This window comes from Magnolia sinica, chromosome 4 (genome assembly GCF_029962835.1).
Source record: "Magnolia sinica isolate HGM2019 chromosome 4, MsV1, whole genome shotgun sequence".
Lineage (NCBI taxonomy): Eukaryota > Viridiplantae > Streptophyta > Magnoliopsida > Magnoliales > Magnoliaceae > Magnolia > Magnolia sinica.
Window position 1 is genome coordinate 112911045 of NC_080576.1, and position 26947 is coordinate 112937991.

At 40.5% G+C, this 26947-nt stretch overlaps 2 protein-coding genes across 4 annotated transcripts in view; both read left to right on the forward strand.

Moving 5' to 3' along the window:
* On the forward strand, positions 1-18414 carry LOC131243893 (phosphatidylinositol:ceramide inositolphosphotransferase 1-like). 2 transcript variants are annotated; one of them, XR_009170210.1, is made up of 13 exons: positions 1-501; positions 596-685; positions 2819-2905; positions 3010-3078; positions 12106-12186; positions 12747-12818; positions 13033-13093; positions 13263-13365; positions 14113-14208; positions 14325-14371; positions 14489-14616; positions 16300-16646; positions 17970-18414. XR_009170210.1 is itself a non-coding variant. In XM_058243512.1 (12 exons), exons 1-12 carry the CDS (start codon positions 469-471, stop codon positions 16378-16380), a joined length of 948 nt encoding a protein of 315 aa, XP_058099495.1. In that variant the 5' UTR covers positions 1-468; the 3' UTR covers positions 16381-16673. The 2 variants fall into 2 exon arrangements, 1 of the variants encoding a protein (XP_058099495.1); XM_058243512.1 differs by lacking the exon at positions 17970-18414 and having other exon boundaries at positions 16300-16673.
* Positions 16504-26947, forward strand: part of LOC131243892 (serine/threonine-protein kinase BSK5-like) — a 23484-nt gene continuing 13040 nt past the window's right edge. The window contains exons 1-5 of one of the 2 annotated variants that reach the window (XM_058243510.1): positions 20993-21338; positions 21471-21691; positions 21906-22044; positions 23057-23190; positions 23278-23383. In XM_058243510.1, coding sequence (XP_058099493.1) covers positions 21266-21338; positions 21471-21691; positions 21906-22044; positions 23057-23190; positions 23278-23383 — 673 coding nt within the window. In that variant the 5' untranslated portion in view covers positions 20993-21265. Of the gene's footprint in view, positions 16647-20992; positions 21339-21470; positions 21692-21905; positions 22045-23056; positions 23191-23277; positions 23384-26947 lie in introns of those variants that run through there. The other variant, XM_058243511.1, reaches the window with a different exon arrangement.

Sequence of the window (26947 nt, forward strand, 5' to 3'; positions counted from 1 at the left end):
CTCTCTTTTCCTCGCTCTTCCTTCTCCTTTCATCCTAATTTCAACTGCCCGACGATCCGTGTCTAACCCGCGTCTTCTCAGCGGAAGAAAAGACGAGCGCGGAAGCGTATAAATAGAAACCCCAAATCGGGCAATCCTCTGCTCCGATCGCGTTTTTCTCACAGGTTTCAGCATCGGAACACCTTCTCCCGGGCGAATCCTCGCTTTCAGTCGTCGAAAATCGGTGTAAGGATCGCTTTCCAGAGATTTCGATCCCGATCGTGGAACCGATCGCGTGTGGCGGTCTGATCGATTATATTATTGGTTTTGGAGGTGACTGTAACGAAGTTTAGCAATTTGAAGTGGACAAGCTCCTGTTCGGAGGCGATTGGCGGATTCGATCGGAAAAGAGCGGTTTCCGACGAGTCGGATGCATTTGGGATGGGATTCTGTCGGAATATGTTGAATCGAATCACTGGATAGATCGAAATGCCGTTTTACATTGCTCGCGAGGGTTCGAAGGTTCGTAGGTTCACTCTACCTCTCTCTCCTCTCCTGAATTTTCGGATCTTCTTGTCTTTCGATTGATCTAATCCTGTTTGTTCTGTGAAAATAGCTATGGAGGAGGGTTTCAATGGAGACGTTGGTGGAGTTGCATCTCCTTGCAGAGAAATGGAAACTTCTTCTGGCGGGATTGATTTTCCAGGTTTGTATTTTTCGGGGTTTTGGTTTCTTTCAATCCTGGAAAGGAGAAGAAAAGATCGAAAAAAGTAAACTTTCAAGGCTTATGAATGCGTTTTCAGATTACGAATACTTTTAGGCTTAGTTCAACATTCTTTCTCTGTTGCCCGTGGAGTCTCGAGTCAAGGCATTTTGCTTGTGCTGTTTGTGTTGTCATCTTGAGATTGCAATGGGATTGCGTGCTTTTGCATGGCATTGGTTTTGTTTTGTATGTCTATCAATGTAGCACTGTTTTTATTTCTTGTATTGCATTTTTCTAGAATTGCAAATTGAGAAGGATGTGTGTTATCAATGATTGAAGAGCTTTCCTAAAGAATATTGTATCATATTGGGAATGTACTATGGCGAGTATGATACAAATATCTGTATGTGAAACACGAAAACATTTCATAGTATCATTTCTATCAGTTTGTATCATTAATAGGTTTTGATATGAACATAATATATGAATATATGGCAATAGGTTTCCCATTTCTCCCAGGTAATTTGAATAGAATGCCCATATTTTATCGGAGCTATATTGCGATTATTCATATTGAAATACAATGCATTGAAACAATACTGTGTGCACTGCACAGAAGCAGGTCTACCATTACAACAGTCTGGTTAACCGGACCATTCATTGGTTGGGCATGGATAGATCACCCTGAAAACTGTACTGGCCAATTGGTAAACCTTTTCTCTTTCAATGATGATCGCTTCCTTCATTTTTTTCTAGCAGTCATTTGTAGGTCCATCAGGACAGTGAAGAGTATTCGGTCAGTGAATCATTTCTACCATGTTCATTGGTGGTGGGCACCACCAAGTGAATGGTTTGGTCAAGGACGGTTGTATTATGTGTCCAGTTCACTTGCAGTTTGCGGGATGGGTTAAATCTGTGCGCAGCACAGTGATGATTAGATTTCTTTGTCATTGAATTGCTGAAATTGGGTTAACTTTCTGTTAGCATGTTGCTAGTGCAGTTCTAGGAAAGGAGAAAAGGATGCTAGGGGGGCGTTTGGCGCATGGTATTTGATGGGATTAGGTGGGATGGAATTGCATTTGGTCCCTTTGCCAATTCCACTCAATGTTTGGGAAGAATGGAAAAGCTTGGAATTAGATTACATGGAATTGCATTGGGTCCTATTCCAATTCCACTTAATGTTAGCAAGTTGTGTAGGTCCCACCATGATGTGTGGGCTATATCCACACCGTCCACCCATTTTTTGGGATCATTTTAGAGCATGGGCCAACAAATCAGGTAGATCTAAAGCTCAAGTAGACCCCACCATAGAAAGCAGCGGGGATTGAATACCTACCGTTGAAAACTTCTTTGGAGCCACATAAGTTTCGGATCTGCCTCATTTTTAGGCCCATGCCATAAAATGAGGTTACAAAACAGATGAACGGTTTGGACATAACACATATGTGTTATTCTCAATAGTTTCAAATGATGGTGGGTATATTCATGCAATGTACCACCGCATTACAAACATAGCATGGAATTAAGCTTATCCCATGGTAACAGGGGACAATCCGTGCCATATGTAATAATTATGTTTTTTTTTTTTTTTTTTAATCCCATCCCACCTAATCCTTCCCAATACCATGTGCCAAACACCCCCTAGAAGTACTAAGATAGCTACTATGCATGGTTAAAATTTTGTATTTGAGGGTGCTCAACCAAACACAGGTTGTCCCATCTTTTTTTACCCCCTCCAGTTGTAGCCTCCCCTGGTGTAGTTATGTTCATATTGTAGGAGTATGAAGCCAGTCCTCTCTAAAAGATCGAGCTGTTCTCCAGCAATCATGGATATCATGGATTGTAATTTCCCTGTTGGGATGCTCTTTACTTTTGCCTTCTATATAGTCATTTTCTATAATTCATGTAAACATGATATGGTAGCTTGTGGGATAACGCTATTGTTTTTCTTTTTAAATTCCTTTTCCTTTTTTTTTTTTTTTTTTTTTGTTTTTTTGTTTTTTTGTTTTGTGCGCGGGGTGGGGAAATGGACTGCTTGTCTGATGGTGTTATTGTTTTTTCTTAGGAGATGAGAGGGTTGTTTTTTTTTTTTTTTTTTTTTTGAGATTTATACTATAATTCTGCCTTTATCTGCAGTATATTCATGGATTAGCTGCTCGAGGAGTTCACTATTTACATCAACCTGGACCAACACTTCAGGATGTTGGGTTTATCATTCTCCCGGTGTGTACATTATGTTGTTGCCGTTAATGGTCAGCGTGTGTCGTAAGAGGACTTCTCTGTTTCTTTTATTATCTAACCGTTTTCTTACACTGATATTATTTTAGGAGCTCGGACAAGACAAAGCTTACATCAGTGAGACCATATTCACCTTAGTCTTCATCTCTTTTGTCTTGGTAAGGATCTTTAGAAATTTATTATTCTTTTCTGTGGTTAACGTACCAGGCCTATGTTGCTATCATATTGAAGTGAGTGATACATATTTGACTACAGCAGTCGATAATTCTTCTTGGTTTACTTATTTTCTAAATGTCATAATCACCCTTGAGTTATGTTAATTTATTATTTTTGTTTGAGGCTCTTATACTTGCTGGCTTCTCAAAATTCCTTCATCGTCTAAGCCTTATACCAACTAATGTCTAATTGGGGTCAGCTATACCTGAAACCTGTTCCGCCATTCCACTCTAAAAAGTCTTCTTAAAATTCCTTATTGAGCCTATCAAGAGTCTTCTCAAAATTCCTTATGTTAGTTTTCTGATTGCATTTAAGGAACACCAATGATTGCTAGCTAAGAGGCTATCCCGCTCCTTTGTCTTTGTCATATCTTTCATAGAAAGAGACATGGAATCTTACATGCTATTAAAGGAACTCCAATTTTGGGCATTGAATTCCCAAATTGTGAGAGCCAATATTGAAAGTGAAACTATAAGAAACCTCTCTTTTCATGCCTCTGCCTTCCTCATGATACATCCTTGGGTCAAATGATTCATTTCTTAAAGGATGTGCTTAAAACTATGAACTGAGTCAGACCTATGCTAGACGGGATAGTATTTAAATCCCTTGATGACTCTGAAGTGCAGCTGCTGGAAGCTCCTTTCTCGGAAACTAAGGCCAAGGATGCTATCGACTCGATGCGGGGTGATAAATCTCCTGGACCTGATGGGTTCCCTATGGCGTTTTTCCATACCTTTTGGGAGACCATCTGTCAAGACGTTATGGAATTTCTTCACAAATTTCATCACAGGGGTAAACTATCGAAGGGCCTTGGAGCATCTTTCATCACTCTTATCCCTAAGATAGCCGGTGGTAGTTCTTTTTCTGATTTTCGACCCATTAGTCTGATAGGGGGCCCTTGCAAAATTCTGGCCAAAATTCTTTCGATTAGAATCGCTCGGGTTATGGGGAATCTTATTTCTAAATACCAGAACGCCTTCATTAAGGGGAGACAGATTATCGATTGCGCTCTGATTGCTAATGAATGCCTGCACTCTTGCGCTAAGACCGGTCTAAAGAGCATATTTTGTAAATTGGACATTGAAAAGGCTTATGATCACGTGGAGTGGCGCTTCCTTGACTACCTGTTACGCCGCATGGGTTTCGGTAACCGATGGAAGGGTTGGATCAAAGCTTGTGTCGATTCCGCCCATTTTTCTATCCTGCTTAATGGTACTCCTCAGGATTTCTTTAAAAGTTCCCAGGGTATTCATCAAGGGGATCCCCCTTCCCCCCTCCTGTTTTTACTCATTGGAGAAGCCCTTTCGCAGATGCTTCTTAAGGGGCAGGAGGCTGGAATCCTCAAAGGGATTACTATGCTTGGTGTATCTATTCCGATTTCCCATATTCAATTTTGCGGATGACACCCTCATCCTCTCCGAAGCCAATTTCATGTATGTCGACAACCGTCGCACTACTCTACGCTGCTTTGAAGCCGTTTCGGGCCTGAGAATCAACATGTCCAAATTAAAAATTTTCAAGGCTAATATTCCTGATGATGTTCTATCCTCTTTTGCTGCGCATCCGGGCTGCCCTGCTGCCTCTTTCCCCTCTACATTTGTGGGTCTCCCCCTTTCTATTGGCACCCCTCCTAAATCCATGTGGGATTCTATCGTCAACAAATTTCAGAAGCACCTGGCCACGTGGAAGTGCCAATACCTTTCGATGGGAGGTCGTATGACTCTTATCAAAGTTGTTTTATCCAATCTCCCTATATACTTTGTCTCTTCTTTGTTGCCCTTCGTCGATTCTTCTTCGGATCGACAAGTTGCACAAAGATTTTTTATGGAGTGGGAAAGATAACCAGAAAAATTTCCATCTTCTCAATTGGCGTGAAGTTTGTAAGCACTTCTAGGAAGGGGGCTCCAGTATCAGAAATTTGAAGATCATGAATCATGCCCTTTTAGGGAAATGGACTTCGAGACTGGGGACGGAAAATGATGCTCTGTGGAATTCTATTATCAAAGGGAAATACGGAATTACTGATGGGGGTTGGTGGACCAAAGAATTATGTAAGTACAAGGCATCCCACATCTGGAAGGGGGTATCGCGTTACAAGAAACAGATTGTTCAAAATATCAGCTTTCAACTGGGTAATGGTGCTGCTATCAGATTTTGGGAAGGTAGGTGGACAGATGACGATCCCCTTAAGCACAGGTAATCCTAACATCTATCGCCTCGCCCCTGACAAGAGCATTATGGTGGATAGCTGCTATGTTATTTCTGCTGCCAGAATCGTCTGGGAAGTCAAGTGCATCAGGAATCTTCACGAAAGGGAGATCGATGAGTACATTAGTCTGTTGGATCTCTTATCTAAGTTGGCTCCCGATCAGGACTCTCGCGATTACCTCATATGGCCTCTTGATAAATCTAGCTCTTTCACAATCGAATCCTTTTATTCCTGTCTTTCCACTCCTCCCATCACGCCAGCTTTTCCCTTTATTTGGAAATACTCTGTCCCTCTGAAATTTATCTGTTTTGCCTTGCTGGTTGGAAAGCAAAGGATATTGACTATTGACAACCTGAGGAAGCGAGGTATGCAATTGGTTAATATTTGTAGTTGCTGTATGAAGCAGGAGGAAACAATGGACCACCTTCTGCTGCATTGTACGTTCACGTCCCAAACTTGGTGGGAAGCTTTCAACATATTCAACATCAGTGGTTGCATCCCGGAAACTACTCCTGACATGCTCTCTTCGTGGCATGGTGTTAAGCCGGGTAAACTTCGGACTCGTATATGGCGAATGACTCTCGTTTCGATTTGGTGGTCGGTTTGGGAGGAAAGGAACGGTAGATGCTTCAATGATAAGAACTCCTCAGCGCTATCGGTGCGGGCTAGGGCAAATTTTTTGGTTATTGAATGGGCGAGTGCTATCGGCGGTCTTCATGACACCAATCTTTTGTTTCTAGCTTCCTAGTTTTTCTTTCTTTTCCGTTTTTCTTTTCTTTCCTGCCTTGCTGCTATCTCAGCAGTCCCCTTGTAGTTTTTTCTCCTCCTTTTAATATATTCTCGTTGCTTTAAAAAAAAAAAAAAAAACTATGAACTGAGTGGTTATATCCAGTGTTCGAAATATCGGTATCGCGCTATGTATCGCATCCTTGGGATACAAATACATATTGGTTATCGCACGGGATATATCATTTATATCGCATAATTTATCGCACTTTTTGGGAAACATGGGGAAAGAAACATTGGGGATTTGAGGAAAAAGTCAAGTTAGGATGCTTAGTTGGTAAAGGGATTTGAGGCTTTAGGTCTTAATAGAAGGGAATTGGGAATATGGAGGCTTGGAAGTTTGGACCAATTAGGGAAATTGGGGATCCAAGGTTTATGCGATTTGGGGAAACTTAGATATTTGGGGATCTAAGGTTTAGGTTAAGATTAAGGTATGAGATTCAAGGGGTTTTTAATGTGGAAGCAAGATATAATCAAATGGACAAAGGGTGGGCCTTATAGCCAACTATAGGGGTTCGTAAACCCCATTTCTTTTACAGTCTCAAAAATTCGTTTTTACAAAAAGACGCTCTTAGAAAAGATTTCTTTAAAAAAAAATCCCTAATATCCAAAATATGTCCTTTAATACATAAAACAAAATAAAACTGCAAAATAAACTAAATCGTAATAAAGTAAGCAATAAAAATTAAGACACCTAAGTCCTAAAGTGTCCACAATCGAGGTGGGCCATAATCAAAAGTATGTAAACAAACCGATATGAGCGATCCAACGGTCTATGGAGATTAGAGCTGCAAAGTGATTATAGATAGCGGCTGTTGCACCAATGTGGTCTCATCGAGCACAGTGGCTCAGCTAGGTTTAAAGCCTGTTTCCCATCCTCAACCATACCGTATTGCCTGGGTTGATGCATCCTCCGTTCCGATGTCCCAGTAGTGTCTTATCCCTATCCAATTTGGATCTTACAAAGACACCACAATATGATGTGGTGCTTATGGATGTCGGCCACATCATTTTGGGTAGGGCTTGGTTGTATGATAAGGACGCAACACTATTCGGTTGCTTGAATACGTGTTCGTTTATGTATAAAGGCAAGATGATTATCTTGAAGCCTCCCTCGCCCAATAACATCCCAGATAAGAAAGAAAATGTCAAGAGGCGTGATCAAAGGATCTGAAGAAATCCCAATCCAAGTCTCTACATATTATAAACGAAAAGAATTTGAGAAAGAGACTAAGACTGATTCCAAGGCGTATGCCCTGGTGGCTAGGGAAGTTACACCCCATGTTGATGTAGAGTTGCCACGGGAAGTGACTCCGATGATAAAGGAATTCAAGGATGTTTTCCCTGATGACCTCCTAGATGAGCTCCCACCTATGTAGGACATACAACATGCCATTGATCTTGTCTCGGGGTCAACTCTACCTAACCTTCTGCACTTCCAAATGAATCCCATAGAGCACCCGGAGTTAAAGAAGCAAGTTAATGAGCTCTTGAGGAAAGGATTCATTCACGAAAGCATGAGTCCGTGTGCCGTGCCTGCCCTTCTCACGCCTAAGAAAGATGGCATGTGGCACATTGTGTGGGCAGTAGAGCCATCAATAAGATCACGGTAAAGTACTGGTTTCCCATACTACGTCTTGATGATATGTTAAACATGATGGCGGGTGCCACCATCTTTTCAAAGATTGATCTTAAGAGTGAGTATCATCAAATCCATATACGCCCAGGAGATGAGTGAAAAACGATGTTCAAAATGAAAGATGGGCTTTATGAGTGGTTAGTCATGCCATTTGGCTTGACTAATGCCCTAAGCACATTTATGAGGGTGATGACCCAAGTATTGAGACCTTTCATAGGGAAGTTCCTAGTGGTATACTTCGACAATGTTCTCATTTATGGTACCTTTAAGGAGCAGCATCTCAATCACTTGAGACAAGTCTGTGGGATACTTATGACTGAAAAGTTATATGCCAACCTTAAGAAATGTTCCTTCATGATAGATAGTGTTCTCTTCTTAGGGTTTGTTGTGTTGCTCGAGGGAATGTCTGCGGATCCTGAGAAAATTAAAGCCATTGTCAGTTGGCCTGAACCGGCGAACATTCATGAGGTACATAGCTTTCATGGCCTAATTACCTTCTATATGCGGTTCATTAGAGGGTTTAGTTCCATTATGTCTCCCATCACCGATTGTATTAGAAAAGGGGAGTTTCAATGGACTAAAGCAACCTATAAGCTTTTCAAAAAGATAAAAGTTAAGATAATAGAGGCCCATGTCAGTTGGCTTGAATTGAGGGAATGTCTTCAAATCCCGAGAAAATTAAAGCCATTGTCAGTTGGCCTAAACCGCGAAACATTCATGAGGTATGTAGCTTTCATGGCTTAGCTACCTTCTGTAGGCGGTTCATTAGAGGGTTTAGTTTCATTGTGGCTCCCATCATCGATTGTATTAGAAAAGGGGAGTTCCAATGGACTAAAGCAGCCTATAAGCCTTTCAAGGAGATCAAAGTTAAGATGACAGAGGCCCATGTCATGTGTCTTTCTAACTTCTCCAAAATCTTTGAAGTTGGGTGTGATGCGTCGAGTGTTGGTATAGGTGGAGTATTAAGCCAAGAAGGACATCCAATAACTTATTTTAGTGAGAAACTAAATGAAGCTAAACAACCGCATTCCAAAGACTATCAAGAAACATAATTCCATCTTTGTTGTACTAGACCATTTTTCCAAGATGACCCTCGTCATTTTGTGCTCTGAAACGTCGGATGCCTCCAATATTGCAATTTATTTTTTATTTAATTTATTTTTATTTATTTATTTATTTATTTTTTTAAGGAGGTGGTAGGCTTACATGGTCTACTTAAGACCAGTGTCTGATCGTGATGTGCGCTTTATGAGCTATTTTTGGAAGACACTGTGGCACATGATAGGGACGGAGCTTCAATTCTCATTAGCCTATCATCCCTAGACAAACAGACAGACAGAGTTTGTCAATTGGAGTCTTGGAAATATGCTTAGATGCCTTGTGGGAGATCACATCATGACTTAGGATACCGTTTTGCCTGTAGCTGAGTTAGCGTATAACAATTCCATCAGTGGGTCCATAGGCACAAGTCCATTTGAACTTGTGCAGATATAAACCTAGGAAGCCTATATATCTCATACCCATGTCAGTGTCCCATAGGCCCTCAGAGTCAACACATGCATTTGCATGTCACATTCATGACTTGCATAGTGAGACCAGGAAGCGAATAAATCTAAGTAATGAAAAGTACAAAGTACTTGTTGATTCTTATTACAGATTTCAAGAATTTCAAGTATGAGACTATGTTATGGTTCGTATGAGGCCTGGACGGTTTCCACAGCGAGCCGTTAAGAAATTGCAAGCACGTAGTGCAGGACCATACAAAATACTAAAGAAAATGGGTTATAATGCATATGTATTAGACTTTCTACCTACTATGATAATTAGTTCTACTTTCAATGTGGAAGATGTAGTATAATATAAAAGTTTTGCTACTTCACCTTTTGGCCTGTATTCAGACCCCCACATAGACCCTGATAGTAGCGATCCTGACTTATTCCTTGATCCATGGCCTTTACCTGAGCCATCGTCTCAGCCCTTGCCACCCACACATTCTTTACCTGCTAGAAGTGAAAAAATTGAAGATATTAGATGAACAAGTGGTCTCCACCCATCATGGAGGATTCTAGAAATTCCTTGTCAAGTGGAGAAATAGTCCTGCTTCTGACAGCACGTGGATCACAAATGTGGATTTTCAACGACTTGATCCGGATCTTCTAGAGTGGCATTGTAGTTTTATTTTGCCAGAGGCGAAATCTTCTTAGCTGGGGAGAGTTGATGAGGACATCTGGCCGTTCAGAGTGTACTATTGGAGGAGGATAGTGACATAGTGTTTTGCGTGACTAGACGAGTGTTACATGTGGCCCGCGGGGTCCAAATTGCATCCCTAGCCATCGCAGAAGACCTCACGTGCATGGTTTGTGCATCTTTGAAGACCCCACACTGGCAAGATGCACGTGAACTGAGTATTGTGGAGTTCCAAACTGTTGGATCGAGTGCACACACCGATCGAACCGTTGGATCGCGTGTATCGGGCTGTTTACCCACTTTTGATCGTGGCTTGCTTCGAGATCATAGACACTTTAGGATTTATGTCTTAGTTTTTTATTTCTTACTTTATTTTGCGGTTGTATTTTGTTTTATGCATTAAAGGACATGTTTTAGACATTAGGATTTTTTTTTAAAGACATCTTTCTTGAGAGCGTCTTTTTGTAAAAACAAATTTCTGAGACTAGGGGCGTGTGGAGCTCTCTTTATGCTATTGCTTCTCAAAAACTTCAAAGTTTCTCTTCTTTCTTCATGTGATTTGAATGATTCTCTATGTGATTTGGAGATTATGATTGGTGAGAGGCCATTCCTATTCGACGAAGATGTGAAACTTCCACTTATCTTCCGTATTCTTCCCTTTTCTCCATCAAAGATGTATTTCTTTCAAGTTTTCATCTTTTCATCTTCCCCTTTTCCCGAAACCCACCAAAATCCCCTCTCTTCCACTTTACATTCTCTTGTATAAACCCAACCCTTGAAACCCCAAACCCTAGCCAAAATAACCCACACGTGTGGACCCCTATCGCTAGCCATACGGCCCACCCCTCGTCCCTTTGATCCTTGCTTCCACATCAAAACCTCCTTGAATCTCATACCTTAATCTTAACCTATACCTTAGATCCTCAAATATCCAAGTTTCCCCAAATCACCTAAACCTTAGATTTTCAATTTCCCTAATTGGTCCTAAATTCCAAACTTCAAACCATCCAAATCACCAATTACCTTCTATTAAGAGCCGAAGCCTCAAATCCCTTTACCAATTAAGCAACCTAAGCCATAATTTCACTTTTTCCCCAATTCCCATGAACCCTAGGTTGGCCTAAACCCCAATTGAGCAAACCCTAGGCAGTATTCAGTTTCCATTTTTTAAATTAAACTAATTCCTATGCTACTTGGATGTTCCTACATCCATAAGATCTCATCTTTTAGTATTTAATGGTCATGCATTGCATAGTTTGATATATGTGGCCTCAACTTCTCATAGTTACATGCTTGATTCTTGATATATTTGATGATTTAGAATAGTTTGTGAATTTTGATTATTTAGATTAAGTTGCTGATTGATCTCGCTTAATTATTTAGTCACATGCATGCGTCCTGCATTATATACAAGTTATGACTTACAAATTACAAACAACTACACTTACAAGTAACAGCCTTGGAAAGTATGCCATCACATAGGATGTATGCAATGACACTGATTGTGAAGAAATAGCAAGGAAGTAGGGACACGTTTGACTAAAAAGATTGCCTGGAGTCTCCTTATATCCATAGTTAGGCATAATGCTAAGCAAGAATAATAACCCTTACCACAGAGGGAAAAAGGCACTTTTGTTGTGAGTCTGATACCTTTTAAGCTATTGAAGTGGGTTGATCCTTTCCATACGTGATGAGAATAGCATTGCAACTTGTCCAAACTTTCAGTCCCTTACCTTGAGAGAGAAGTGTCAGTTGCAGTTTGGGTAGGGATTCATATATTGCATGGAGGACTAATGATTGGGTGAGCCAACAAAGATGTCAATTCAATACAACTATATAACTTCTGCTGTGGATATCTTGCTATCCGGTTGGGCCTCCTTGTTCTTCTTTTTCGTTAAATTGCGTTTTACATTCAATTATTTTGTCCTTGCTGCTAGGCTAGAGCTTCAAAAATGCCTTCTCATATTCTGTATGCTTAGATGCAGTCTTAGTTAAAATTGTGCAGCGATGCCTGCTTATATTCTGAAATTCTAATGCCTTCTCATATTCTGTATGCTTAGATGCAGCTGTAGTTAAAATTGTGCTGCGATGCCTACTTCTACTCTGAATTTCTCATTGCTCTGAATAATAGTGTATATACTGTTGCAGTGGACTTTTCATCCCTTCATTTTTCAAAGCAAAAAATTCTACACGGTTCTGCTCTGGTGCAGGGTTCTGGCATTTCTAGTTGTAAGTACAGGCTACAGTAATAGGGCATTAACATCATATATCTTTGTTATTTGAAGATGCTTGTAGTCGGGGTTCATTTTCTTGGCAACTTCCTCTGCCCATCTGGGAGCTCATGGGCTCTTGCATGAGCTTGCTTGAGGACCATTCTTTGCCCCGAAGCACCAAAATAAGTGATGCACTTCCTGATTGTCCTCGAAATCGACTGTTCTCTGTGCTTTTTGGCTTAAAAGAGCCAACCAGGACAAATGCATTGGAATTATATTTGTGAGGATTTTCTATGGCCTTCTTTGGCAAACGCCTAAAAATGAATTCATCTCATCTTATTTAACAGTAATTATGCATTGGAGACCTTGATCTCCAATAAATAATCACTGTTAACATGAACTCAGTATGTATTAGAGATCAAAATCTTTAATACATAATTATTGTTAACTACAATGAGATCAACTCATTTTTAGGCATCTCTACCAAACAGGTCCTAAGAAAATGCTTGTTATCATCTGTAACGGTAGTGTTTGTTGAGTAGTAAAATGAATGGTGCATTGGTTTGTTCCCTCCAGGCTTCGCAAATTCTTCGAATCATTACCTTTTATTCTACTCAGCTTCCTGGTCCGAACTACCACTGTCGTGAGGTAACATCTTGTGATATATCCTTGATCTGTGTTGTACTACTCATTACATCTCTGTGCAGTTTCAAATGATAGGAAAACATATAATTTCACGTAATGTGGGCATTCTGCTTTTGAATTCAATTTGCTAGTTGCTGTCATTTTTAAAAGCCATTTATTCCCCTTGTAAGGAAGCCTTGAGCAAAGTGAATTAAATACTTTCTGCCATCCCATGTAGGGTTCTAAACTTGCCAGACTCCCTCGTCCAGACAGTGCACTGGAAGTACTTCTAATTAATTGTAAGGGGCACTTGTTTTATTTTTCTGCATCAAGCTTTGGCTTATTGTTTATAAAGTGCAAGTCTTTTTAACTTTTAATATCTCTCTCTCTCTCTCTCTCTCTCTCTCTCTCTCTCTCTCTCTCTCTCCCCTTTTCTTTTCCTTTTCCTTTTCCTTTTTCTGTGTTCAGTTCCTCGGGGTGTAATATATGGTTGTGGTGACTTGATTTTTTCATCGCACATGATCTTTACTCTTGTTTTCGTGCTCACATATCAGAAGTATGGCTCAACAAGGTATATCATGATATCTAGTTAGCCTCCTTTAATCCAATTCCTACAGTCGGAATAACACTTGCTTTAAAGTTCCATATTTTGTGTGTGTGTGTATATATATATATATATATATATATATATATATATTGCACTGTGAGGAAGTGTATAATCCTTGACCCAAGGATAGATAAAAGTGGGGATTGATGGCTACTGATCCACGAGTCAGTCTGTTGGGGCCGACCATTGCTGAACCATGCCCTGAAAATCTAACAGATTCAAATGTCCTAGCTACCTTTCTTGGGCTGCTTAGCAAACCTTTGGCGTGCAAATCATGAGAATTCCTGTTTTGAATCTACTGGTGAAACAGGATTCATAAAGCCAACTCCAAATAGCTGGGACAAGGCTATGCTGGTGGTGAATTTGAAGCTTGTATCTCTTCTAAATGATCTATTTGCAGAACACAAATTGATGGGATGCCATTGTCATATCAAGGACATTTTTGGGGGTGTGGTCCATCCATGGCAGTGCCCAGCAGACCTATTGTCTGGATCGTTGGACCATGAACCCTACTTATACCCACTAAAAATCCAAGCACACCGTCCATATCCTCTGGTTGAGGATTATACATATTTCCACGTTTTAATCTTTTTCTATTATTAATGTAGCTGATGCACGGGGTTTTGAAGTTATGATTGCTGCTGGGTTACTCTATGACTGGCATAATTATTATTTCTAATTGCCATTTTCATTATTTTGATATGCTTGCAGGTGTATTAAACAGCTTTCTTGGTTCATTGCTGTTATTCTCAGCCTCCTGATTATAGCTTCCCGCAAACATTACACTGTTGACATTGTTGTTGCATGGTAAAAGACAAAAAAAAAAAAGAAGCAATTCCTTGACTTTATAAATTTTATTAGAAATGCTCTTTATAATGTTTTGTTCGACTCTTACCTACTTTTTATACCTGCACGCACATCAGGTATACAGTGAACTTAGTGTTTTTCTTCATCGACAAGAAACTACCAGGTTTTGTTTTTTAGCATCCGTTATTGCGGTCTCCTTTTCTTCCTCTTCTCCAACCTTTTGTTTTGAAATCTCAACTTGTACTGTAGCACTGATTATGGGCCTGCATCCCTCATGCAGAACTGCCTGACCGTACCATTGGGATCCAGTCTCCTTTGTTGCCTTTGAGCACAAAAGATAAAGATGCCAAATCCAAAGAAGAACATCACAAGCTGTTGAATGGGAACTCTGGGGATGCTGCTGATTGGGTATTAATATATTGATGTTTAATCTATGGTATCTAAGTTTTTTCTAAAAAAGAAAAAGAAAAGAAACAGAAACTTGATTCCAGTTCCAAAGGGTCTGACTCTGACCCAGCCAGGATTCTGGATATCGGCTTCAGAGGCCATATTGCCCAGCCTAAAACCAATATGATACTGGACTCATTGGATCCCTATCAACCAGTATCTGCCTGCAACCGATATATGGTGAGCATTTGGGTACTGATACTGCTACAATTTTTTGGAGTGCATCTGTTTCACCCCCACCTCAGGTACTGGCAATTCGATATCAGTTGATACGGATACTACATGCCCATTATATTTGGAACCTTTGGTCAGATAATCAGTTGTAACTCAAGAGTTAAGGGTCCTGCACCCTATTTTTTCAAGTTTCGCGAATATTATTTACTTGATTGAGTTCATTGAGGACTCAACGTTTTCGAGTACTCAGCTAGGGAAGAAGTTTAGGGTACCAAGCCTTAGGGCCTGTTTGATTTTCATCGTTTCACCGGGAAAAGGTAAATACCCTGGAAATGGGTGATTATTACCGTTTCGCCTGTTTGAATATTCACGGGGATTTCACTTCTTGGAAACCGGTTCAAAAGTAGTAGTGGCCATTGTAGGACCCCATCTTGATGTATATGATATATCTGTTCCGTCCATCCATTTTATCACAACATTTTGAGATATGAGGAGAAAAATGAGTTAGATCCAACACTCAACTGGCTCATACCAAAAGAAACAATGGCCCCAAGAAGTTTTTAACGGTAAGTATTTAATTCACATTTTTCTTTGGCGTTGTCCACTTGAGCATTGGATATGCCTCATTTTTTGGCTTATATCATAAATTTATCTGACATAATGGATGAACGGTGTGGATATATGATATGCATCATGGTGGGACCCACAAATGTTTTACAATATTTGCCACTTTTACCTCCAAAAAGTAGGCCGTATGGTGGGACCCACAAATGTTTTACAATATTTGCCACTTTTACCTCCAAAAAGTAGGCCATCAAATCAGTTACGGGGAAGTGTGCGGCAACTATGGAGGGAAATAATTATTACCATTTACCCGGGTATTTCCCATTTCTTTGAAAAACAAACAGGCCCTTAGGAATGTATGGTTTGCTGACGCTTCCAATTCCATGCATGTGGGCCTGTGGCTTGGTGATCCAGACTGTTGATCCGATGGGTCCTCCCCACAATTGATGTCAGATGGCCCGACCAACAGCACAAGATCCTAACCATCCAATTTTTAGTCTTTCTCCCATCAAATGCGAACTGCTTTTTTTTTTTTTTTCCCTTCTTCTTCTTCTTTTTCTCTGGGATATTTTTGGGCATTCCCCAGCCACAATGGGGTCCATAAGACCAATGGTATGGATAACAGGAGCATGGGCCCTCATGCATAACCGGGAGCCTCATCAATTTTTACATTCTCTGAGGTTAGGACCTCATTATTGTTCTCTTAAAAGAGAGAATGGAGTCACCGTCACAGATCAATTCAAATCTTCACTCAAAGATTCCAAGTACTTGGAAGTCTTTCAGGCACTGATTATATCTAATTGAAATCAAGTTCTTCACCCCTTTATTTCTCATCCTTTCTTCTCTTCCTTTCCTGCCTGCCACATTTTCCCACTCTGTTACTGAGACTCGTATATGTTGATACAGAGACAGAGAACACAAGTCAACGGAAAGCTTCTAGAGGATGGGAACACTGTCCATGCTGATACGCAGATGAATGGTAAATAGCTGATGCAGATCCTGATGTAGCACTTAGAGCCCATGCGAAAACTTCCCCGGCCATTGCTCCATTGCAATTTGTATTTTCAGAGGGAATTAGATTTCACCTTCTGTCAATTACAGTCCTGCTCTTATCATAGCGTCATCCCATTGTCACATGTATCATGGAGCAGTTCTGTCGGACTCTCTATAACAATTTTCACCACGCAGTCAGTCACATGAAAAATACATCTCTGTAGAGAAGAAAGGCTCCCAAGGAGCCAACATGCTTTCAGGTGTATTCTTCCTTTTCACTCTTGCAATGGGTTTCCATTAGTTTCATTTTCATGGTCACCTTGCGGATGGTTATGATTACCTGTTCATTGTGGCCGTTGTGCCCAACGGCTGAGCATGCAGTTTGGTTGGACCCTTGTCTGTGGTGGGGTCCACTTTTGGGTTGAGGCAAATGCGTTCAGCATCATGCGTGTGTTGGGCGTGAAATATAAAAAGACCATTGTGCTCTGATGGGGATCACGCTCTCAGCCCATCTAAAACAGTCATTTGCTGTTCCTGGGCTGGTGATGCTACTTAGAGACTGTTTGGCTTTGCGAAAAGTTTTATTTATTTATTTATTTTAAAATCACTTTAGGTTTTTAAGTATTTTTGGTTAGCCCCACTTAATCAACTTTAGAAAAAACAAATTTTCAAATTTGTGCTTCTTTTTGTTTTTTTCCCTCTTCCAGTGGCTGGATTGTTTCCTATAATTGTGAAAACACTAGACTGAAAATCTCTCTTGTTGAAGGTGTTTGTCAATTGCACATAATGTATAGCTTTACACCTCCACATTTGCCATCATGGATGTAGGTCGAGACCAAATCCATCCACCCGTTGGTCCGACCATGCTTTCCCCCCAAATTAATCTGGTTGAGGTGGGCCCTGATATTGGAAATCAGTGGTTTGGTTAGCAAACTTCAGCCAAGTGTTTTAGAGCTGTACATTTGTTTTGTAAACTGTTGCCCATTTGACCCAAGGATCAACCTACCTGTCATGACAGCAAACGTTTGGCGTGTAGATGTGCTGTATTGCGCACTCGTCTGGGCTTAACAAATCTCATCTCGGTGAAGACAGGTGCACTTTCGTATAATCCCTGCCTGCAGTTCTGTGGTGCCCACTAAGATGACTTGTGACATCCACACCGTCCATCCATTTTGCCATCCAAAAATTTGGTAGATCCGAGAATTAAGTGGGCCATCCCCATTGTTGGCTGTGTGTTCGGTGTCTGTGTTTGGGGGTTCGATGCTCACTGTTGAAACCTTCATGGAAAATTGTTATTCTTATGTAAGTTTTTCAAACATGCATTTTTTTTTTAGCGTAAGCAATTTTCAAGAAACATTTCTAAAGAATCATTGTTTAAGAAGTGATTCTGCAGTTGCCAAAAACAATGCTAAACAGCCCCTTAGGAATTCAACTGGCGCAATGTTACCTTGTTTCGATCCTTTTGCGGACAGCCTTGAAGTGATGGGTTTGATCCTGGATGTCTTGTAAACATTACCAACACCCAAAAAAAGAAAGCGCACCGCCAACTCGACCAGAATTTATTCAATAACTGATTTATGCAGCGCTTTAAAACATTCAAGAGCGTGAAAATCCACTCGGTTCATCGTACTGGAGCAAAAAATCAGCCAGGTCCACTTGTTATGTAGGATATATCACAGCCAACAATGGGGATGGGATCTCAACCACAGGTTTTTATATTAGGGCCACCAAGTTGTGTATCTTTCATAAATTTATAGTAGGGCCACCAAATTGTGTATCTTTCATAAAACCCTGTAATTGGGTGTACACTCACTGTACGGGGAGAATATGCAAAAATCAGCCTAATCCATTACTCAGGTGGGCCACAACATGTGAATTTTGGGTTTATTTGGGTACTATCAAAATTTTGTTTGGATAGAACTTTTTGAACACCTTTGTTCAAGTAAGAGTGTTCGAACAAGCTTGTATGAATGGATTATTTTGTTGAATTATTTATTGTCTGTCAAACGCTCTACTTAGATGAGCATACGTGGCTCTTGTAAACATTAAAAATGTTGCTGTGTTCAAATCTGTAGTGCACTTTTAGACCGAAAATGGCATATTGGGCACAATTGGAAGATTCATGGTAGCACATGCTAACATTGTTCAGTGAGAAACATGAGTTTTTGACCTGTAATTAAATGAAAGCAAACCATAATACAGAAATTTGTGTAGCTTCCTTTCAATACATTTCACATATTTATACCAATTCATCATGCTTAGAGGCAAAAAAGAAAAAAACAAAAAAAACAACCAGCTCTCAAAACAATGATCTCTTTCTTTTTACATAAAACATTGTGTGAAATTATAAAATTATCCTCAAAGCTCCTCTCCAGCAAACAATAATGATGACTGTCAGTGAAGTCATAATATTTGGTGGGCCAACTGCGCATGAGCATGAGCAGGAGCAGGATCCTTCGTTTTCTAGGCCACGGTCCACTGTATATTCTCCAGGTCCAAAAGAGGCCAGACTTGTCGTTGGGCTTGCTGACTCTTTTATAATAATAATAATAATTATAAATTAATCCATCAAAATTAGGTAGACCAGTTTAAATGTATGATGAACCAAATTACGCTACTTCCATTGACTGGCTATCAGATTTGTGGACATTTATTGGACGGTTTAGAATGAAGAAATATCCAATGGCCTTAATTCAACAAACGAGGGTCTACCAATCTCAGGTTAGGATTGTGAAATAAATCAAATAATTTGAGTTAACGTAACTCCACATCTAACATTTGGAAGTACCTGCGCATCAAGCGTCATACGCACCCGAGTATCAAGTACCCATTTACCAACTATCCGCTTTCAATCAATATTTGCCGTCCACGTGTAGATCGTACGGGCATGCTATTTGCCCGGGACATTTACCATGTTGACCCAACTAATGAATGGCACTGATTCGCCCCGTGAGTGTGGGAAGAGTACGATGTGTACAATCGAGAAGTTGGCCACGTGTACGGCTGGAGAAGCTGGATAACCGACATTCCGAGGTGGTGAAGCAGCCCATGTCTCTTTCTCACTGAACAAACGAAAGAACAAAGAGATACTTTTATATCGACGGAGATACGCAGGCAGTTAGAAATTACCGCGAAACTGCCCCGTTTGAATATAAATAATTCGAAATAAACCGTCCAAATTATGAGGACCATCATAGATGTATCATATTTAAAATATTAGTCTTATATGGTCATCTAACTATTAGATTACCAGGCATTAATGGACGGTTAAAAATGAAAATATCCAATGGTCATAATTCAAAAACAACTGTCTTCAAATCAAAGGTTGGGGTTGTTGGAACAATCTAATCTATAGACTGTAACGTAAACCACATTTAGCACCACAATCTAGTCAGTTTAGTTTGAATTCATATCTGTCATGTGTCCCATTTCTACCTGCCTGCGTATCAAGTGTCATAGACAGCCAGAGTATCAAATAACTCTCCAAAAGCAAATGGCACGCTCCAATGGAGAACGGATTGGCTACTCCGCCTGGTCGGTGCTCTATGGGCCCCACCATGATGTATGTATTTCATCCATTTCGTTCATCCAGTTTTACAGATCATTTTAGGAATGCTTAGGAAAAGAGAGGGATATAAATCTCAGGTGGACCACACCACAGGAAAACAATAGTGATTAGATATCCACCATTAAAATCCTCGTAAGGCCTACTGTACTGTTTATTTGACATCCAATCTGTTGATTAGGTCATACAGACCCAGAAGAAGGGAAAAAACAAAGATCAGCTTGATCCAAAACTTTTATGGGCCCCAAAAAGTTTTTAATGGACGACGTTCATTCAACACTGTTTCCTGTAATGTGGTTCACATGAGATTTTTATATAACTCATTTTTTGTCTCATGCCATAAAATGATCTAGAAAAATAGATGGACGGCATGGATGAAACAAATACATCATGGTGGAGCCCACAGAGCACCGACCATCAGCCATTGGCCGGTGGAAGGGGGAGTAGCCAATCCGTTCCCGCTCCAATGGTACCGGGAGGACGTGGGACCCACGTAACTTATTCACAACCATCCAACCCTTAGGGCCCAAATAGGCCTATAAAATACTAAGTATGCCACATAAAAGGAATAGAACGCTCACCCTTGATTTTCACATTAGCCCACCTAATTCACGAAAAGTCTGAACACTGGCATAACCATTCTTCTGGATGGGATGGAGGGTCTGAACGGCCTTGATTATATATAAAAAAAACAAGATAGGCCCAGCGCTAATCAACGGTAGAAGTTCCCTCTCAATTTGTTACTTGTTATGTGTACCATCTGAGATTTAGATAGGTCTCTTTTTTGGCAACTATTGTTTTTCTGAGATTACGCATATTATGTACGGGTTGGATCTGGTGAATACATCACTGGGCCCCACATCACCCCGATGCCACCGTAATCTTACGGTAGTAACGGGTACCACTGGAGCGCGCCCCAAAAACACGGAAGGGAGGGAAAGCGGAAAAGCGAAAACGAGAGAGAGAGACAGGACATGATCACGCTATACACACACATTCCATATATATACGGCGGGGAAGAGGAACAGCGAAAACGAGAGAAAAGACAATATCGCGCATTTACACAGACATACAGTGTATACCCGGGGGAGAGAGATTCCATATATATATACGACCTGGAAGAGGGAAACCGAAAACGTGTGAACAGACAATATCACGCATCTGCACAGACATACCGTGTATACACGGAGGGGGGGAGAGCGAGAGAGAGCTGGGATCCTAGAATCTACTATAGCCAAACGTTCGTTGTCCTTTATTCCTTTCTCCCACAATGAAAAACCGTTAATCTTTCAAAATTCAATCCTCTCTCCCTCAATGGGAGGCTTCTGTTCCAAATTCCGCTGGTGGTCCTTCCTCAAACACGCCACCGTCAAATCCTCCGATATCGGTGAGTCGCCTCCCAACGGCGCATATCCCTCTCTCTCTCTCTCTCTCTCTCTCTCTCTCTCTCTCTCTCTCTCTCTCTCTCTCTCTCTCTCCTTTCTTCAATTCAATTCACATTCTTTAAATGAAATTTCAGAAAGTGGGGGAAAAGCGTCTAAGGACTCCCTGCCAGGTTTCGGCGAATACAGCTTTGAAGAGCTGAATGTTGCCACGTCGTCATTCTCGGCGGAGCACATTGTCTCCGAGGACGGTGAGAAAGCGGCGAACATCGTCTATAAAGGAATTCTCAAAGACGGCTTTAAGATCGCCGTTAAAAGATTCGACCAATCGGCATGGCCCGATTCTCAGCAATTCTTGGTTTTTTCCTCCTTCCATAAATCACCCAATTCTTGGATTGCTTGCATTTTTCTTTTTTCTGGGGGTTTTTCCTATATGCTTTGTTTTCATAATCTGGATTTTTTTTATTATTATATTAAATCTGGGTTCTTTTTGTATTTTGGTTTTTCTGATATTTTTGGATTTTTGTACTTCCTGATCTAGGTTTTCTTCCTTGGTTTTTGTTGGATTTCAGGAGGAGGCGAGATCAGTTGGTCAGCTCCGCAATGAGAGATTGCTGGTGAATCTGATTGGATGTTGCTCCAAGGGCGAAGAGAGATTGCTTGTGGCGGAATTCATGCCGAACAAGAACCTCACGAAACACCTATTCCATTGTGAGATCCTAATTCACATTCTTATTCATTCACATTTCTGTATTCACAATATATTTCTGAAATTTCGGCTCAAGTAAATGCCATTTGTACACAATGATGATAGATGGACCTCATGCTGCAGAAGCCAACCTTGTCAGAGAATCCTATCCATCTGATTTTTTGCCCACCGATGGTTCAAAATAAAACATGGTTAAGCGTCAGAATTTAATGGGATTAAAAAACTGTCCACATTATGAAATGACAGGGCTTCTTCAATGGTGGAGATTTTTTGGTTTATTGTCCATCCACCTGCTGAGCTAACCAGGTGAATGTTCTGTAGTGTAAAACATGGCTAACTTGGGTTGAGCATTGTATAAAGCCTCGTTTTAATCATCTACAGTGGGGAAGTTTTAATTAAAGAAAACCATAAGAGCTGCTCATTTCTGAAGATCAATGGTCATTAAACATTTAATCCATCGAAGAACAAAACCATTTGGAGCTTCTTCGCTTGTTTGGATTGATACCACACTACCAAAGTTGGTTATTTCTTGGGAACTCTTTTATTCACTATAGGCCCTGTTTGGGATCAGGAAAATGTCACTATGGGTTTAATTGATCCATAAACTTATCAGATTCATGGATTTGCATTGGATTTGGATTTGGCAAACACCAATATCTACTGTTTGGGGATCAAGCTTTGAATCCTTAGATTTGGGAGCTTTTGTGGCAATGTAAAAGAATTTATTTGCAATGAAATAACTTTCGTTGCTTTCAACCAAGCCTCTCATTTTGTGAATTTGAAACTTAGTTTTTTTGGGGATGGATTTGCCCAGAATCCTTGGATTTACAGGGGTGCGGATTTGGGAAAAATCAGTGAATTTGATAAATCCCCAATAAAAAAACAAACTGGGGAGATTTTGTAATCCATGGATTTCACAAGCTCATGCCCAAATCCCTCGTTCCAAACAGCCCTCATATCTTATCTTGTTGAATTCATACAAGTCTTTGGTTTTTATGGATTGTAATGACATAGGGGAAACACAACCTATGAAATGGGCGATGAGGCTGAGAGTGGCTTTTTATGTGGCACAAGCATTGGAGTTTTGTGGCAGTAAAGGGCGGGGTCTTTATCATGATCTAAATGCTTATAGGGTTTTGTTCGACCAGGTAAATTTATTTACAATGTTTTCATTTCCTTTGTTGCTTTGTTGTTTTTTCATAATATAGCCCTTATGATGGGTCAGCACTTGACAGGATGGTAATCCCAGGCTCTCGTGCTTTGGCCTCATGAAGAATAGTCGAGATGGGAAAAGTTATAGTACAAACTTGGCTTTCACCCCTCCAGAGTACTCAATGACAGGTTTGTAAATCCTAAACGCATCCGGACAAAAAATAACTGAGCTGTTTATAGGCATTTACTTGCATTTGCATGTGCTGTTGGATGGTCATGTTTAAGGTATAAATTACCCGAACACTTGAAGAAACAAGTACTACTCTTGTTGGACACTTCAATTTACTGAGTGAAAACTGTACAAATGACAAAAATGAGCCGTACCCATTTGTTGCCTAGGTAATAACGTCTTAAGATCGATCCATACATGCCAGTGCCTATACTTTTACCACCTCACACGAGCTACCCACCTCACATGGGTGGGGCCCACTCACCTTGAGTGTGCCCTTGCATCTTATAGGCAACCCCACTCGAGCCCGGTGTGAAAATGCCCATGCATTAATCACCCCCGGTGAGGAGTCTCGAACACAAGACCTCCTGCTCTGATACCACTTTGATAGAGGACAATTAACCACTTGCTCTAAAAGCTCGAACTATTAGAGCATGGTGAATCAATCCCTTTACCTCATAGCCCATGCCCAACATCTCATGGGTTAGGACTTCGGTTGAACCCCCCTCGTGGGCTCCAAATCACATGGGTACCACTTCACACGGGTTGGGCCCACCTCACACGAGCCACCCGCCTCACTCGGGCCGCCATCTCGAGTGTGCCCCTGCATCCCACAGGCAACCCCACTTGAGCCTGATGTGAAAATTCCCCTGCATTACATATCCATTATGTACCTACTTAAATATTTCTGGATTCGTCGGTAGATGGCAGTGACAAGATTGTTCACTTATGTCGGTATGTCTTTGCACAAAAAGAGTAGCTGTTGAGTTGTATAGAGATATTTATACACATCCAGGCATGCAGTTGGGAATTAAGATCATTAGGTTTAAAATAGATCTCATCTGAATAATTCAAAATGGATTCCACCTATGTAGTACCCATGACTTACCCAAGTTTTTTTTTTTGTCCTTTCTGTAATCCGTAAGAAATTTATTATAAAGACCCAAAGGGGAAAAATATTTTTAAAAAATGAGGGAAAGTGCGCCAAGGTGCCTGCAGAAACATTGAATCGAAACTATTTTTTGTCTTCAACCAAACATCATTAGCACTACCATGTGTAAACTCTTTTAAGGATTTATCCCAGAACACCACCAGAGATAAGACCTTGTCAATCATCATGGCAGTTGATTTTGCATGGCCATTGAACAATCTAATTTCCTCTCACTCCACATTAACAATGAGATTGCAAGAAAACAAAGAACTTTCTTGCTTTTCCTTGCACCTGGCTACCTTTCCATGCTTCCAAAAGCATGAATATCGACTCCAACATAGTCTACGGTATTCCAAACAAATTGAAGAGCCACCACTCCAAAGAACCCTTGCAAATGTACAATGACTGACTAAAGGGTTGACCGTTTCTCATCCCTTAGACACAAAGAAGCCTTTGATAATTATTTTCTCTCTCGCACAAATTATCGTTTGTTAGAACTCTTTTTCTTTTCACAAGCCATAAAACGATAATTCTTGGAGGAGCTTTCACTCTCCAAAACCATGCCACTAGTGCCCCTTTTCCATTTCCTGCTTTGCCCTCTGCCCACAAATGATTATAGAAGGACATGGCGGAGAAGCTTTCGTTCTTTGTCCATATCCAGACTCTCCTATACCTTCCTGATTAAATCTCATCTCCTCGAGAGTAGTGAGAAGCCTAATGAGCTCTTCCTGCTCCTCCACCCCTTAAGTTGTATAGAGGAACCAAAACACTTGGTCACCTATTCTTTCATAGACCGCATTGACCTTAATTTTGTTGCAAGTGGTCAGGTTGTAAAGCTATAAAACAGCACATCACTGCATCACTCGTCTTCCCAAAATCTAATGATGCTTCTATCTCGTAGGTCAAAACGAATACCCCGAGCAAAAGGGGCCATGCTCAAAATAGCTTTCCAGACTCTTGCATTTACATCTAGAGGAACCAACAATGCACTATCCGTTTACTTGAATGCCATATTTGAGGGAAACCACAGATTTCCATAAAGATTCTTCTTCGTCCACAAACCGCCACAACCACTTCCTTAAGAAAGCTTAATCCGTCAACTTGAGCGATTTGGTGACGTACCTAAGTTGCATCCATGTGTCATAGGCATTGTTCGAGGTATCCCTGATATTATCGAAATATCCCTGATATTATTCGTATCTCTAGCTTGGCGATACCGATAACACTGGTAGTATCAGAAATTCAAAGTATCGGCAACGTATCACTAAGTATCTCCAATGTATCGATATCGCCAATGTATCACCAATATTTTTTAACGTGTAAATTCCAAGTGTCACTTGTATTGCCAATATATTGATATCGCCAATGTATCGCCAATATTTTCGACTATGTAAATTTAAGGTGCCGCTTGTATTGCCAGTGTATCGGCGGTATTTCGATAATATCGCCAATATATTGATGTTGCGAAAAAATTGTTTATTAAAAAAAATTCCATTTCAATTTTTTTTATGGGTGCATGGTTGTATGCAATGTTCAATTTGTTGATGACAATGTCAATAATGTTGTGATATTATTATTATCGCAACATGGGCGATATTGAGACTACAATATTTCATTTCCTTTCCAGTTGTTGATGATTTTTGGACAATATCGTTTATTGTTGATATTTTGAAATATCGATGGATGTTTGGATGGTTCGATGAAAGGTTGGATGGCTGGATGGATAAATGGGATGGTTGGATTGGTATCTTATGACATCATATGCTTTTAGGCCCCCATAAAATGGAAACTTATTATATATGCATTGTTTTTGCAATTTTTTATTCCTAAATATGCAAATATGTGTATTTTAGCATCTCTTGAAGTTTTATTGAAAAATTCCACCATTTTCCCTATGGTTCCGCGCATTTCTAATTATCGGCAATATTATTAGTGATATCAATATTGTTTCTGTATCCCCGACCAGCGAAACTTGTAGCGATACCGATACTTTGAACACTGGTCATAGCCTCATAGGAGACATGTTTTAAGATACATCTGTAGATGGCACTACCGAGAAAAGTTTCAATTACATTAGTATACTTTTGCATAAAAGTTGTAGTTGAATTGTTTACATAGATTTATATACACCAACAGTAGTCATGTTACCCATACACTACCTAATGTGTGTTAATTGTGTCAAATACTTCAGTTTATGTTTGAAAGTTGTATCATATGTCCTTGAGTTGTACCCATTTCGCACTTGGTAACAACTTAGGAGGGAGTGAAGGGTAGGGTTGTCGACAAGTTGGGTTCAGGTTGGGTCCTATGATACCCGTTCCTGGCCTAATAAGGTTTTGGCCTTGCTAGGTGCAGGTCCTTTTGGTACCCGGGTCTTGTTCTTAAAGACCTGTACTTGGCTGGATCTGATCGGGTCCGGGTACTCGTCGAGTAACCATCGGGTCTTTAGATCTGATCAGATCCAGGTCCTTTTGGGTTTTGGCCTTGCCAGGTCTAGGTCCTTTCGGGCCCGAGTCTCGTTCTTAAAGACTTGTACTTGGCTGGATCCGATTGGGCTTCGGTACTAGTTGAGTAACCATAAGGTCTTTAGCTC

Bases quoted from the DNA above. Each gene is read 5' to 3' on its own strand.
- LOC131243893 (XM_058243512.1), top strand. From the start codon at position 469: ATGCCGTTTTACATTGCTCGCGAGGGTTCGAAG. The intron at 3,079-12,105 runs GTAAGGATCTTT...ATACTGTTGCAG, and splicing joins TCTTCATCTCTTTTGTCTTG to TGGACTTTTCATCCCTTCAT. The intron at 12,819-13,032 runs GTAACATCTTGT...CATCCCATGTAG, and splicing joins CGAACTACCACTGTCGTGAG to GGTTCTAAACTTGCCAGACT.